The sequence below is a fragment of the Jatropha curcas genome, chromosome 9, assembly GCF_041381405.1.
Source record: "Jatropha curcas cultivar XTBG-Jc1 chromosome 9, XTBG_Jcur_1.0, whole genome shotgun sequence".
NCBI classification, from domain to species: Eukaryota; Viridiplantae; Streptophyta; class Magnoliopsida; order Malpighiales; family Euphorbiaceae; genus Jatropha; species Jatropha curcas.
In genome coordinates this window covers 10,197,662-10,212,344 of record NC_143159.1, presented here as the reverse complement: position 1 = coordinate 10,212,344, position 14,683 = coordinate 10,197,662, and the positions used below count along the sequence as shown (strand labels likewise).

Below are 14,683 nucleotides of genomic sequence, written 5' to 3'. Positions count from 1 at the left end.
ACACAAGTATATATGATTTCTTAATTAAAGAAAAAGAAAAAGATTTCATTACTAATCATCTTTCTTTCATTAAATGTCAAGATCAATCTTGGACAGATTTATTTTCTAGTCCACATAATGAACTATATATATATATATATATATATATATATATATATATATATATATATATATATATTTTGGAGTATTAGCTTGTAATGAAGGGAGGATGCTAAAAAATGGTAGGAATTGGCATCAAAAGCAACACACAGAGGTTGTCTTTTTCTGAATTGAATATGAACCTACTTTAGATGCCATATATATTCTATCAATGTCCTCCATATTCCTTTTTTGTCTTACTTCATCAAAACCTATTGCATAAATCTTTGTATAAAATAAGCTATTATAGCTAGAGACCCATATAACCCCACCTCTGTTGATTCTTGATATCAGTTTGATGATGTTCTTGAAGCAATTTAATAAGGAAGAGCTTCTCTTTCTATTACAAAATAAGTATAATGATATTATCATTATCACATTTTTCTCTGTTGCAATAATTGCTTTCCTGGAAGCTTGGAGAAGAATCACTGCAAGCACAAGTAAGAGCAATGAAGAAGAAATCCCAGGTGGCGTTGGCGTGCCTTTCTTTGGTGAAACCTTTTCTTTTCTTTCAGCTACTAACAGTACAAGAGGTTGCTATGATTTTGTTAAGCTTCGACGAAAATGGTTAGTGATTATTCTCTTCACTTTCTGTTTATATCAAAGTAGTTTGTTCTTAAAATTACAATTTTCTTTTTCCCCTTAAAAAAATTCTGTGAATCAACATGTGAAAGAAAGTCATTTGTTTGCATAATGATACTAATAAAATAATTGCTATAGGTAAAAATTAAAAATGATTAGTTGTTCTAGAATTAGGAAATTCCATATTCAATTTGAACTAATTTTTACTGTTTACCTAATTTAATTAGTATTTATTATAATAACTAATGCATATTTCAAAGTATAATGGAGACAAATGATTGTTGAACAACAACTTTTTAAGTAGCTTTTAGCTTTTTGACTCAACGTCATTTTTATAATATTCAGTAACATAAAATTTGAACTAATTTTTAAAAATTAAGGTAGCTTTTTATAAGAGATTAATTCTTATAACAATTAGTTTTATAGCTATTCAAACAGTTAAATGCTATAAAAACAGTTTTACCAAAACGAATAATTTTGGCGAATAGGCCGAAAGAATTCATAGAGCCGACCCTTGCTAGTTTTGAGATTAAGGCTTAATTGTGTTTGTATAATCACCAAAAATTGCCACTTTCAGATTTTTTCAAAGATTATTCAGTTTAATAGACAATTAAGTAATCAAATAATTTGAACATAGCAGGGGCTTGGAAAGAATTTTTAAAATTAATGATTAAGCAGAAATATTATTTGCAATCTTCTCCTCCTTAAATTTTAATTTTGTTATTTAATAGTATTTCAATTATATATATATAGGTATGGGAAGTGGTTCAAGACCAAAATGTTTGGAAAAATCCATGTTTTTGCTCCAACAACAGAAGCTGCAAGACAGGTGTTTAGTAATGACTTTGGGGAGTTCAACAAAGGATATATTAAATCAATGGCAACAGTTGTTGGAGCAAAGAGTGTTTTTGCTGCTCCACTTGAGAGCCATACAAGGATTAGGCATGTTCTTTCTGCTCTCTTTTCTATGCCTTCTCTTTCTAAATTTGTTGGGAACTTTGATCAAATACTATCTCAAAGGTTGAACAAATTAGAACAGAGTGGTAAAAGCTTTCCGGTGCTTGAGTTCACCATGAAGGTAACATTATATTGGCTTTTTTCTTTCTTTTTTTTTTTTTTTGTTAATTTTACTCTAATTTTAATACTTAATCTTCATTATATCCTGTATCAAAGAAAGAAAATTAATTTTTTATTACTATGTTTTTTTATTATTAGAAGGTTAAAAAATCAAATTGACAATTGAAGTTACTAAGGTTTTAGCATTGTTATTAAAGTAGCTATTGAAAGCGAAACACTGTTAAAATTTTATCAAAAGTTTTTTACAGTTGGTCTTAAAGTAATTTCACTTTTTCTAATCTTAAAATTTTCGAAATGGTGAAAGAATATTCTAGACTAACTATTACAATATTTAGCCAATCAGCTGTAATATAATTGGTCTTTTAATTAATATGAGGGGTGAAAAGTTTCAGGTTCAAGTCGTCTGAACCACATGAGCGTTCATCAATTAACTCGACTAGTGATAATTTATTGAGTTTAATTATGATTCTGATTAATTGAGTTGAACAAATTGTTTGTGGGTTATATTGCATTTAAAGCTAGCAATTTTTTTTTTTTTTTTTTTTTTGTAGTCCAATAACTAATTAATATTCAAAAATGTGCATTGGCAGCTCACTTTAGATTCAATGTGCAACATGCTAATGAGCATAACAGAGGAATCTCTGCTTGAACAAATTTTGAGAGATTGTGGCTTAGTATCAGATGCTTTATTATCTGTTCCTCTAATGATTCCTGGCACCACATACTATAAAGGCATGAAAGTAAGAAATGCAAAATTTTTTATCTTCTTAGTTTTAAATTCTGTCCTATAAAAATGGTTGCACTAACTCAAAAATTATAAAACCAGGCACGTGAAAGGCTCATGCAAATGTTCACAGAGATGATAGCTAGAAGGAGAAGTGGAAAGGAAAATAAAGATGACTTCCTTCAGTATTTGCTAGAGAGAGATTCACATCCATCTAATGAAAGATTAGATGATTCTGAGATTATGGATAATCTATTGACATTATTAGTTTCAGGGCAGGTTAGCTCTGCGGCTGCCATGATGTGGAGTGTCAAGTTCCTTGATGAGAACAAAGAAGTACTAAACAGGCTTAGGGTATGACCAAGTTTATTATTATTATTTTTAGGGTATATGACCAAGTACTGACAGGCAAAAAACAATTTAGAGGCCGTTTGGTTCAACTGGGTTGAACTCAAAAAATAGGTTGTAGATATTTATTAAACTTTTTAATTAGCAGCTTATAGCTGATACAAGTTATTGCTATAAGCCATCAGCCCTTAGTATATTCAAGACATATATACATTTTGAGAAAGAGATAATGTTGAAAGAATATAATAATTACTATCATGAATTTACAGGAAGAACAACTGAACATAGCCAAAGATAAGCAAGAGGGCTCCGTACTTTCCATGGAGGATGTGAACAAGATGACCTATGGCATACAGGTTGGACAATCTGAACCGAATTTTTCTGCATATGGGAATTGTAATAATCTATGTCATTAACATTTGGAGGAAACATCTTCCAGGTTGTTAAAGAAACATTAAGAATGTCAAATGTTGTGTTATGGCTTCCCCGAACAGTGCAAAATGATTTTAGACTTGATGGTATGTTGCCTCTACCTTTGTACCAGATTACAAGAACACTGCAAAATCTTGATATTTTCTTCCTTCTAACATTCCTGTTTTTTTTTTTTTTTTTTTTTTTTTTTTTTTTTTTTTTTTTTTTTTTTCTATGTTTCTTTAGGTTTTGAGATAAAGAAAGGATGGAATGTAAATGTTGATGCAACTTTTATACATTTCGACCCAGCTTTGTATAAGGATCCTTTGCTATTCAACCCTTCAAGATTTGACGTAAAACCTATTTTTCTCACACAATGATCATTTGCATAAATTTGTGCATATATTTATATTTTTGTTTGTAATAATTTCTAATTTTTTGCTTACAGGAAATGCAAAAACCATACAGTTTCATACCTTTTGGAGCTGGACCTCGGACATGCTTAGGAATAGAAATGGGAAAATTGTCTATGTTGGTGTTTCTACACAGGCTGACTAGAGAATATGAGTGAGTAACTAAATGAACTTTTACCGTAATATCAAATCAACTGTATATATGTCAATAAGGTGTATGTGTGGTCTGACTGGTCTTCTTAACTCTTATAGAAGATGGAGGGAGCGAGAGGTTTTAAGTTTTACATAAGATTTTTATCTTAAGACTCTTGTTCATTTATATATATATATATATATATATATATATTAGGTGCAGGAAAGACTTACTACTAATATTAATTAACGTTCCTCCAATTATATAGGTGGAGAATTGAAGATGGAGACCCTAGCATGGAAAAGACTACACATGTTCCTAGATTAAAGACTGGCTTGCCCATAACCTTGAAGGCCCTAAATAATGCGAGGCAAGAATGAGAAATGTTCTCAGTATTGATTGTTCCTGGTTTTTGTTCCTGACTTCTATTTGGTTATTAGACTTGTACAAGAATATGTAATACTATATACTTGCGTAGTTAATAAATAAATGTGTACTTGAAATTCAGATATCTAAATATTAGGCTTCTACAGAAGCATATTATACTTATAATTTTTCTTTTATTTAATAGGATAGAAGCAGAGCGGGTACCTGGAAATTTTGAACTATTCGTACTCGTATCTATTTAAATTTTTACTACCCGCAACCATTTAAATATTCATTTAAGTACCGTATCCGAACTGTTCAAAATTTTACTACTTGTATTTATCTCAAATTCATTTAAAGTACTCCATAAATGGGTAGGGTATCCGAAAATTTTAAACTATCTAACCTAAACTTATTTAAAATGCATTTTTCACTAATAAATGGGTAGGGTATCTGCGGGTACCTATAGCGAAACCATTTATTATAGCGGATAATGGGTAGCGAGTATTCAAAATCTAATATCTGTACCCTACTTGTATCCATTGCGGATAGTGAAACTGAAATGTAATTTTACTATCCGTATCTATTTCAAACTCATTTATAACTATTCGTATCTATTTCAAACTCATTTATAACTATTCGTATCCTTATTGAACCGATCAAAACGGAATGGTATCCTAAAATAATAATCTAAGAGCACGTTTGGAACAAATGAATTCCATAAAAATTTTATGGAATTTATTTGGAAATCTAAGATTTTGTGTTTGAAATAAAAAGAAATACATATTGGAATTATATAGAATTGGATATGTATAACTTAAATTCTATTAAAATGGATGGAATTTGTAACGAATTCCATAAAATTGAATCTTTGAAATATTTATTGATAAAATTACCTTCTATTGTGAACTCAATTATTTTTTATTTTTTTTCCTTTTTGTTGTTTTTTTAGAAAATTCCAAACTAGTAACAACCGATTTTTTTTTTTTTTTTAAATCTAGCATATTGCTATGAAATATTAGTTATAGTTTCTTTTGAAATCTAGTAATAATTTCATAGTAATAACGTTAAATATTACTATAAAAACTGAGTAGCAAACAATTATTTTGAAATGTAATAAAAAACAGTAGTAATATTCTTAATATTATTTGAGTTCCCAAATTAATTATTTAAATCAATAAAATTTTTTACATTAATTAAAAATAATTATTATGATGAATATTACTACTTATATAATTAATTAATAAGCATGGGAGTGTATTTATATGAAATTTATTATTATATTTTAATAAAAAAAATGACAAGTTATTATATTATATATAATAAATATAATTGATGTTTGTTATTTATTTTTGTTAAATTATTATGTCAAGCGTATTATAAAAAATAAAGACAAATGAAATTTCATTTAAAATTTTATTCTAAACATAATTTTGTAGAATTCAATTCAATTTTTTATTTTAAATTTAAAATTTTCATAATTTTAAATTTTCATTATTGAATTCTTTATTTTTGTTGATTGATATATATATACTTGCTGCACTTTGTTAATTCTCTTATTGCTTGATGAATTATTAATGAGTTTAATTTATTTCGAAAAAACATTGATGTTACTATTTTTTCTGCTAATATTATTGCTATATATAAAATAAATGAGGTCATTTCTTTTTTTTCTTATTATATATCCCTGTAATTATATTTTTTTCTAGATTTTTTAGTATTTTTTTAAAGAGTATGGAGTTGTTATTATACACGACTATGATTATATATTGAATCCGAATGAGTTTTAAATTTTGAATATATTTTAATCTATTAATGAAAATAAAATTTAAACATTTGCAAGGACTTAAAATATGAAATTTTAAAATTTAATTAAGCATTAATTAATTCATTAATTAGAATGAAATATGAGTATATTTGTTTGTATTAGTATTTTTATTAAATTTATATGTCTATGGTATTTTAGAAAATAAAGACAAATATATTTTCACTTAAAAATTATTCTAAATATAATTCAATTGAATTTTTTATTTTAAATTATAGCATACTAAATATGACGAATTTATTTATAAATAAATTTTACTGTCATAATTCATTTGTAAATTCCTTCCGAGAGTAGTATCACGGAGTTCTTGTGTATCGTAGTAAGTCCGTCCATCTTCCTGCAGGTCCGAAGGCGACTTGTGCTATGACTTGAGATATGCTTATGATTTTTTAAGTACTCTAATGTGCTAGTACGCCGCTCACGGTTTTTCTTTCTTTCTTTTATTTTATTTTTTTTCTGCCAAAGGTAAACCAATGACATGTTTAACGTTAATATGAATAAGAGAATTATAACAAGAATTTGTTTTTCTAACTTTTCTTTTGGGACGGTCTAAATGCAACGTAGAAATTATATATGATAAAGTGTTTAATGCAAATAAATCTAGCTAGAATTAGAATTTATAATTCAAACAATTCAAAATTTTAAGTTGCAATTTAGGGTCCGTTTAATTTAATTATTTATATTAGTAGATAATTGATAACTAATGGCTATTAGCCGATAGATAATTTTGATAATTGTTGCTGTTAAATGAAAAAAAAAGCATTAAGGAAATAATTATTTTATATATTTAACAATTTTTATATATATTTTATTTTTAAAGAGAACATATTATTTTTTATTTTAATGTATTATATAAATAAGAATTATAGCTTAATTTTTTAATAATATTTAGTAAAATTTATCATTTTTGAAGGGAATATATTAAGATTTCATTAAAAAAAACTTTAAATCAATATAAATATTATAGGAAGACATGACCCCTATCTTGCATAGACATAAAACAAAAACTATTATAACTAAAATAATTAATGTTGGTTGATCTAATAAGAAATCCTAATCAAAATTAAAAGGTGAACTTGAAAAAAACAGAAAGATCTTCAAAAGTGGTTGGTTTAATAAACTCCCCGAATTTTCTATACATGTCTTAATTATCTATGAATTAGTTGCTTGTGGCAAATGCAGAGGATTTGAACCATTAAATCCAATAAAGGAACAGACCATATTGCCAAACTCCAAAAGACAAAATAAAGATCATAAACTCCACACGAGATAGAGATAAGACACAAAACAATAGCAGAAACATTAATAATATACATCTATGCAAAAATAGACATAAATTTATAATTTATTAATAAAAAAATATAAAAACTTGCAACAAAATAAAAAATATAAGAAACAGCTGTCACAAGAAATAAGAACCAGTCCCATCCCGTATCTACATGCTTGGTTGGTGTTTCAATGATGAAAATGGAAGAAACTTTTGATGATGAATAAGCCTACTTTCACGTTGATTAACTAATTAGGGATTTTCTGATAGTAAAATTTATCATCTAATATAACTATAAATAAAATATTTATAAAATATTAATTTGAAAAATTTATTAGTAGTTATTGTTTCAAGGTTAATAGAGTTTAAATAAATGATTCCAATTAGCCCATGGCTGATACTAAAAAGTTCAAAAATGTAACTGATTAATTCAACAGTTATTTGTGACTTCTATCACTTATCAGCTTTATTAAAAAAAACTTACCAAACGCTATTTTGGATTAAATTAGATGATCACAGTAGATTAGATTTCAAAATTTATCAAAATATCAAATCATATTTAAATTAAAAATAATTAAATAAACTCATCCTCTTTTTCAAATCCAACAGCTGAAACTATATCAAACCAAGATATTAAGCTAGATTATTTATGATAACAATTTAGAGGTAGAGATTATCTTGTCAATTACGTGCAAAGAAGACAGAGACTAAGAGATTGTATAAATCTAATAAGTACAGAGAAATAAGAAAGAATTTAAAATAAAAAAAAAAGAAAAAAAAATTTGAACAGGGAGAGAATTCCTTTTTCACTTTGTTCCAGCATACATATATTATGATATTAAGTTTTTTTTTTTTTTCTGATTTTATTTTAATAATATTGATTTTTATTTTTATTTTTTTAAAAAAAACATGAAGGCATGTACGGGCAATCGCAACCAGGCAAGCTAACTTCCCAAGGCCAACTATGATTTGCTGGCTTCCTACTTTTCACTTGCGGCTTCCCACGAGCCCTTCATTTCTCAACGGAATTACAATTCCCTCTCTCTCCAGATCTTTAGGACTCGCTATTCGAATAAAGAACATCTGCAATTCTCACTTAAAGAAAAATCAATTCTCATTTTCAGTAAATTATCTGTTCAAACTCTTAAATTGTAACAATCAACCACTACTACATCTTACATCCATAACCATATACATTGCATACTCTCATTGTCGTTTCATTCCTCCGGTATGCTCGTTTTGATACCATTTAAACTTCATTATGTTCTTTTTACTGATAGATCGGATTTTGTTAGTGATGAATCAGTTCATTATTTGAAAAATTAATTTGGGATCTGAATCATGATTTTGGCAATTGCAATATACGCTTCATTTTGATCACATTGCGGGGATGATCTGAGATCTGTTTTTCTGATTGTGAAAGTTGTTTGATTTATGACTGCAAAATGCAACCTTTCATTGAAGAAGCTCTTTTTGATTGAATTGCTCTGTTGATTTGTATGGTACTTTAGTATCATAAGCTGGTTAAATCACGCCTTGTAGTTTTTTTTTTTTTAATTATTATTCAAAATAAAAGTATCATTTTTTCTGTGTATTGTCCTCAGTTAGAATTTCCCATTTGCAGACTTGAAATGGGTATTTAATATTTTTTTTTTTTTTGAAAGAGAATATTTTTTTATTTTTTGGTCCGTAATTATTTATTATTTGTTGCTACTGGCTCTCTACTTATTAATTGTTATATTGCTTTCTCCGTTTGAGACTTCATAGTGTGACCAAATAATCATTTTCTGCTCTGTTAATTGTAGATGGACTTATGCAGGGAGGCTGAGGGGTAGAAGTCTTGAAATAATCAGTTTTGCAAAGTAATTTAAAATGGCTCCCGCTAGCAAAGCTGATAAAAAGGCAGCGGTAGATGCAGCTGCATGGATGTTCAATGTTGTCACTTCTGTTGGGATTATCATTGTCAACAAAGCTTTAATGGCTACTTATGACTTCAGTTATGGTGGGTTTACTTTCTTTCTTTCCTGTTTTCATCTATAAATTCCTTTTTTTAATTCAGGAAATAGTTGGTATTGAAAAAAAATTCTGGAAAAAGTTGATAGTATGCTTGCTATGTTACAGAACCCATTTCTTTTTGTGAATTCGGTTTTCCTAATTCTTAAAAAGAAAATTCAGGAAATAGCTGATAGTATGCTTGTTATGTTTCCAGAAAGCAATTTCTCTTTGTGAATTCTGTTCTCCTAATTCACCTCTCATTGTCTTAAATGTTGAGCGATATTAATCACGCTTATAGTCTGCTATGGCCTTTCAGTTAAAGCAAAAGCTTTGTTAATAGATCTAGCTACTTGCCAAGAATTTTGGAGTTTGGATTAATGCTTCAAGTTTAGCACTGGAATGGTTGTGCTCTGTCCTCCTGTTGTAGAAGTGTCTGGTGTATACTGAACCCAATAGGAACATTTTTGGGGTATTAGTATGCAGGCAGTGTTGGTTTTTTGGATTGTGATGCGTAGAGGCAGTGAATTTTCTGCTTTTGGTTGCGCTGTATATGCAGCCATTCTGTACTTTATTAAATGAAAATAAAAGTTGACAACAATGTGGCTACTTATGAGGTTTGGAACGTACGTTGCTTGTAATAATATTGTAGGTTGCTTTTTGTTGGAGTTGAAGGTAGTGAAGGGAGTGGAATGGATTTAGTGTGGCTCTCCTCTAGGAGTTTTCTAATATTGCTAAGAGATTGAGTATGGATTTTCTGACTGTTGATACTTTATTGTCCAATAGATTTTCTCTAAGGTATTCTCCAAGAGATTGAGTATAAGGTCCATTGCTACTTTATCTCTCATAATCAAAATGCGTTTGTTGAATGTAAGCAAACCTTGGATGTTAGTGGATATTATTGATTGTAATATAGAAAATAGACGAGAGATATTGATCTCTAGTTGGACTCTGACAAAGCTTACAACTGAGTGAGGGAGTTCCTTGATAAGGTTATGGATAAGAAAGGTTTTGGAGCTAGGTGATGGAGTACTATTGGAGGTTGCTTATCTTTGGCTTGTATTCTCTATTATTTTAAATGAGGCAGTAAAGATTCTATTAACGTATTGATGAAACAATCAAACTAATTTGAAGAATTTCTTAAATAATTGCTGAAAAACATTTATTATAAAAGAAACAGATAGTAACACCCTTAGAAGTATCAATAAAATGTTTCACAAATGTCAAAAAAAAAAAAAAAAAAAAAAAAAAAAAAAAAAAAGAAGAGAGAGAGAGCATTACTTTCATCCTTTGCTCTTTATCAAGTCAAAGTATACAAGGTAGATCACTGTCTATAAAATAATACTGTCTCTTTATTTTTTCTTATTAAATCTCAAGAGAAAGACATATTAATTGGAATAAAAAGATTTGAAATAACTCTAAGATTGTTGAAGGTGAAGTTAATAAGTTTATAAATAAAACAATCCCTCTTATTGGTTATCCTTGATCAACACAGCCTTAAATGCTTCAATTGCCTTTAATGAACGGTTACATATTTCAGGTTAACCCTACCCCATAATACCAATAGGCAGTATGGAGGAAGAAGCATTGTGCCTAGGAATCAACGACACAAAAACTTTGTTAGGATTTATCCATTCTTCTTTATCTGGATTAGGCTGACAAGAATGGTTGGGACAACAAGCATCCATCTGGTTCGTTATTTGTCACGGGTTGCAGCTTCAAGGGACACTTAAGGGGATCTCCTTTAATTTATGTTATGGTTAGTCCAGTTCTGGATATTGAAGTTGGAAATGATAAAGCTATATCTCCCATTTGCAGTTTGTTAAAAACATTCTCATTGTCCAATAGGATGAATAGTTTTCTTAATGTGCTAGTCTTGTTGTTGATATTCAAGAGTGTTTGGCTTACAGATTAATACATCTAAGAATGGTATGTCATGGAGTAGCTGAAATCATACAGTTGTTGATGTTTGGCTTCTTTGGTGGAATGGGTGTGGTAAAATATCTTCTCTATAGTGGTAGTTCTCCTAGGTTGATAAGATCAAAGGATACATTGATTACAACATGCAACCTTGACTTGTAAATTCTGTAATTCGGCTTTCTTTTTTCTTTTTTTTTTTTTTTTCTTCCCCCTATCCAGATGACTAATAAGCTTTCGATTTGGCTTGTTTGACTTACAAACTAAGCCAAGTTCAGTTGATCTATTGGCCGAACCGAGCTTATACCTTCAGTGAACAGTTTTGATTTATTTATAGGACCATCTGGAACTGAGGATTTTGAGTGAATTTGTGAGGACAAAATAAGAAGGCTTTAGTTTAGTTGGATTAAGTGATTTTGTTCAATCTCTTTGTTTTCATTTTTCATTTTTCTGTTTTCCCCTTTTAATCAGTAGAAACCTTATAGCCCATGTGTTTTAGTTTCCTCTCCCTTAATTATATCCTTTTTCATATATAAAAGTGACATTAAAGCAGCTAAGATAATGGTTGGACTTGTTGTGGTTGTGATGGTGATATTCCCCATTGCAACCAATAAGTTAAAGGGAAAAATGGTTTTTGGCATCCAGCTTTCTTATTGTAAAATTTTTAGTATCCTGCTTATCATATGTTTTTCCACATCTTTATTGCTTATGATTTTCTGCAGCTACAACACTGACCGGCTTGCATTTTACTACCACGACCTTATTGGCTTTTGTTCTAAGATGGCTGGGATACATCCAAGCCTCTCATCTACCTTTCTCAGAGCTTTTAAAATTTGTCTTCTTTGCAAACTTCTCAATTGTTGGAATGAATGTTAGTCTAATGTGGAATTCAGTGGGATTTTATCAGGTATAATCTTTGTTTTGGTGGGTGGCTAGTTATTTCTTGCAATAAATTCATTACATTTTGTTCCATTTAACTGTCAGGTTGCAAAGCTGAGTATGATTCCTGTGTCCTGCCTTTTGGAAGTGTTGTTTGACAAGATTCGGTACTCACGAGACACAAAGCTGAGCATAGCAGTTGTTCTCTTGGGTGTTGCTGTCTGCACTGTCACAGATGTCAGTGTCAATGCTAAAGGCTGCATCGCGGCTTTTGTTGCCGTCTGGAGCACCTCTCTGCAACAGTATGTAAGTTTTCCTTTCCATTTCACAAAACATGAGCAATTAGTTGTCTTGTATTGTGCATACCTACACTTGTTTATGTACATGCCTCAATTTATCTATAAAGGCAGTATGGTATTCTATTCTAATCTTAATGAGGTCTGTGCATTGTTAATCGCAAGTATCTAAAATTCTATCTTAGCTATTCAGGAATGGCTCATCTTACAACTATGTTGAATTCTTAATTTGCAGTATGTACATTACCTTCAAAGGAAGTATTCACTTAGTTCTTTCAATCTACTTGGTCATACTGCTCCAGCCCAAGCTGCAACACTGCTGTTAGTAGGCCCCTTTTTGGATTACTGGTTGACAAACAGGAGAGTCTATACTTACAACTATAATATAACCTCAGTGGTGAGTTATCCATACATTTGACTTTCGTTTAGTTTTGTGGAATTTAGTTTTGCACATCTTAGTTCTTATGTTCACAGTTTAGCTTTAATTTGTACATACCTGGACATTCTTATTGCTGTATTGAATTGTGATCACTTGCTTATTCTGGATGATGCGAGTATGTAAGTAGGTGTACATTTACTTCTACTTGGGAATGGATATGGTTCCCTTCTCCTCATGCAGTTGATCTCCAAATGCATGTATATGCATGATCACATTGGTATTTAGGCCAGTTAAAACATAAGCTTTCTTGCGGGAAGTGATTTGGCTTGACCAGAACTTCAAATTTGGGAAACCAATTCGATTCTGCAATCTAGTATACTTCCTAAAATCACTAGTTTTTGGTGCTGATTTCATACCATTTAAGGGGCAAATAATATGCATTCCCACCTACAAAGCAAGTTTTTCTAAAACTACAAGCAAGTCAAATAGTTTCTTTTTTCTTTTTTTTTTTTTTTTAAATGGGGGGAAGCGCAATCCTGGTTTACACTAACTCTAAATGTCCTCTAGTCTTATGCCATGCTCTTAAAGAGTAAGGCATTAGTGTCGTCACCCTACTTTTCCAGTGAAATCTCGGAACACAAACAAATCAAATAATATATGGCATGCAACTATGTGCAAGTCAAAAAACGGTATATGAATAACAATAAATATGCAAATGAATACTGCTTCATCACATGTCTTGTTTAGATTTGACCCCGTAATTGGATTTGCTTTTTTGGTTTTTGTGTCTCGAAGTTCTGAATAGTGCAGCTAATTCAATGGCATGTATTTGCTTGCATAAATGAATAAACTTTCTTTTCGCTACGTACTCTAAATTAATCCTTACAATTCTCTCTCCATCTTGGTCTCCACAGATGTTTATCATTCTATCTTGCACCATTGCAGTAGGGACCAATCTCAGTCAATTCATATGCATTGGCAGATTCACTGCTGTGTCGTTTCAAGTGCTCGGGCATATGAAGACGATCCTTGTATTGATATTGGGGTTCTTCTTCTTTGGGAGAGAAGGCCTTAATTTACAGGTAGTTTTGGGTATGGTCATAGCTGTAGTTGGAATGATTTGGTATGGCAATGCCTCATCCAAGCCAGGAGGAAAAGAGCGGTGGAGCATTGCACTACCTACAAGCAGACAACAGAAACACAGTAGTTTATCAGAATCGAGTGAACACGACGCGAAGGTTTAAGCATTCATGTAGGAGAAGCATAAAGCGTACAGGGGTAGGGGTAGCTAATTCCAGGAACTCATTAAATTATTTGAGAGTATAATGCACCATTTGATGCTAATTAATTTCTTTTGGTTCTATTATTCTCATCTTCCTAATACTGATTCCTGTCAAGGGAAAGAAGATTTTTTGCTTAGGTTTACTGGGTTAGGCTGCAATTATTATTTTTTTTTATTTTTTTATTCAGGAATATAAACTATGATGATCATTTTTCCTTTTCTATTTGATTTACAAACCATATGTTCTTTCTTGACCACAGCTAGATTTGCTACCCTACCACTGTAGTAGTAAGTACAGGATGTATTATTTTTATCTTAATAATTTCTTTTTTATTATTAATATATTATTTGTCATTTCTATGTGATTATAGACAATTTTTAATATGTTTTACCTGGATGAAAATGATAAGTACTGCTACATGCAAAACAGGCTGTCTGGGAGTAGGGAAAATTAAGGAGGTGAAAATGTGGAGAATGCATTCTCCCCTGTTTTTTTTAGAGAGACATGGATATTTATCTATATTATTTATCTATGTGATGTCAGGGAGACATGGATATCCAAAAAAAATCAATATTATTTTTTTTTTTTAGAGAGAGGAAAAAAATCAATTTTATTTTGAGAACAACATGAAAATCTATATTTATCTATCTATT

The 14,683-nt window shown here is 30.1% G+C and overlaps 2 protein-coding genes across 2 annotated transcripts; both read left to right on the top strand.

Annotated features, from left to right (window-relative positions):
• The first annotated feature begins 420 nt into the window (after positions 1-420).
• Positions 421-4,310, top strand: LOC105635481 (cytochrome P450 85A1). Its single transcript, XM_089726142.1, has 9 exons — positions 421-705; positions 1,474-1,798; positions 2,388-2,537; positions 2,624-2,875; positions 3,139-3,225; positions 3,309-3,387; positions 3,527-3,633; positions 3,729-3,847; positions 4,095-4,310. The coding sequence occupies exons 1-9, from the start codon at positions 437-439 to the stop codon at positions 4,204-4,206; spliced, it is 1,500 nt and encodes a 499-aa protein (XP_089582268.1). The 5' UTR covers positions 421-436; the 3' UTR covers positions 4,207-4,310.
• A 3,916-nt stretch (positions 4,311-8,226) lies between these two features.
• LOC105635482 (UDP-rhamnose/UDP-galactose transporter 6) lies at positions 8,227-14,369 on the top strand. The gene is made up of 6 exons (XM_012218554.4): positions 8,227-8,512; positions 9,090-9,286; positions 11,916-12,100; positions 12,178-12,378; positions 12,604-12,765; positions 13,662-14,369. Exons 2-6 carry the CDS (start codon positions 9,157-9,159, stop codon positions 13,989-13,991), a joined length of 1,008 nt encoding a protein of 335 aa, XP_012073944.1. The 5' UTR covers positions 8,227-8,512; positions 9,090-9,156; the 3' UTR covers positions 13,992-14,369.
• The last annotated feature ends 314 nt before the right edge of the window (positions 14,370-14,683 follow it).

Excerpts from the sequence above, each read along its gene's own strand:
- LOC105635481 (XM_089726142.1), top strand. The coding sequence starts at position 437 with ATGATGTTCTTGAAGCAATTTAATAAGGAAGAGCTTCTCTTTCTATTA. Across the intron at positions 3,388-3,526 it reads AAATGATTTTAGACTTGATG|GTTTTGAGATAAAGAAAGGA; the intron begins GTATGTTGCCTC and ends ATGTTTCTTTAG. Across the intron at positions 3,848-4,094 it reads AGGCTGACTAGAGAATATGA|GTGGAGAATTGAAGATGGAG; the intron begins GTGAGTAACTAA and ends CCAATTATATAG.
- LOC105635482 (XM_012218554.4), top strand. The coding sequence starts at position 9,157 with ATGGCTCCCGCTAGCAAAGCTGATAAAAAGGCAGCGGTAGATGCAGCT. Across the intron at positions 9,287-11,915 it reads TACTTATGACTTCAGTTATG|CTACAACACTGACCGGCTTG; the intron begins GTGGGTTTACTT and ends GATTTTCTGCAG. Across the intron at positions 12,766-13,661 it reads ACTATAATATAACCTCAGTG|ATGTTTATCATTCTATCTTG; the intron begins GTGAGTTATCCA and ends TGGTCTCCACAG.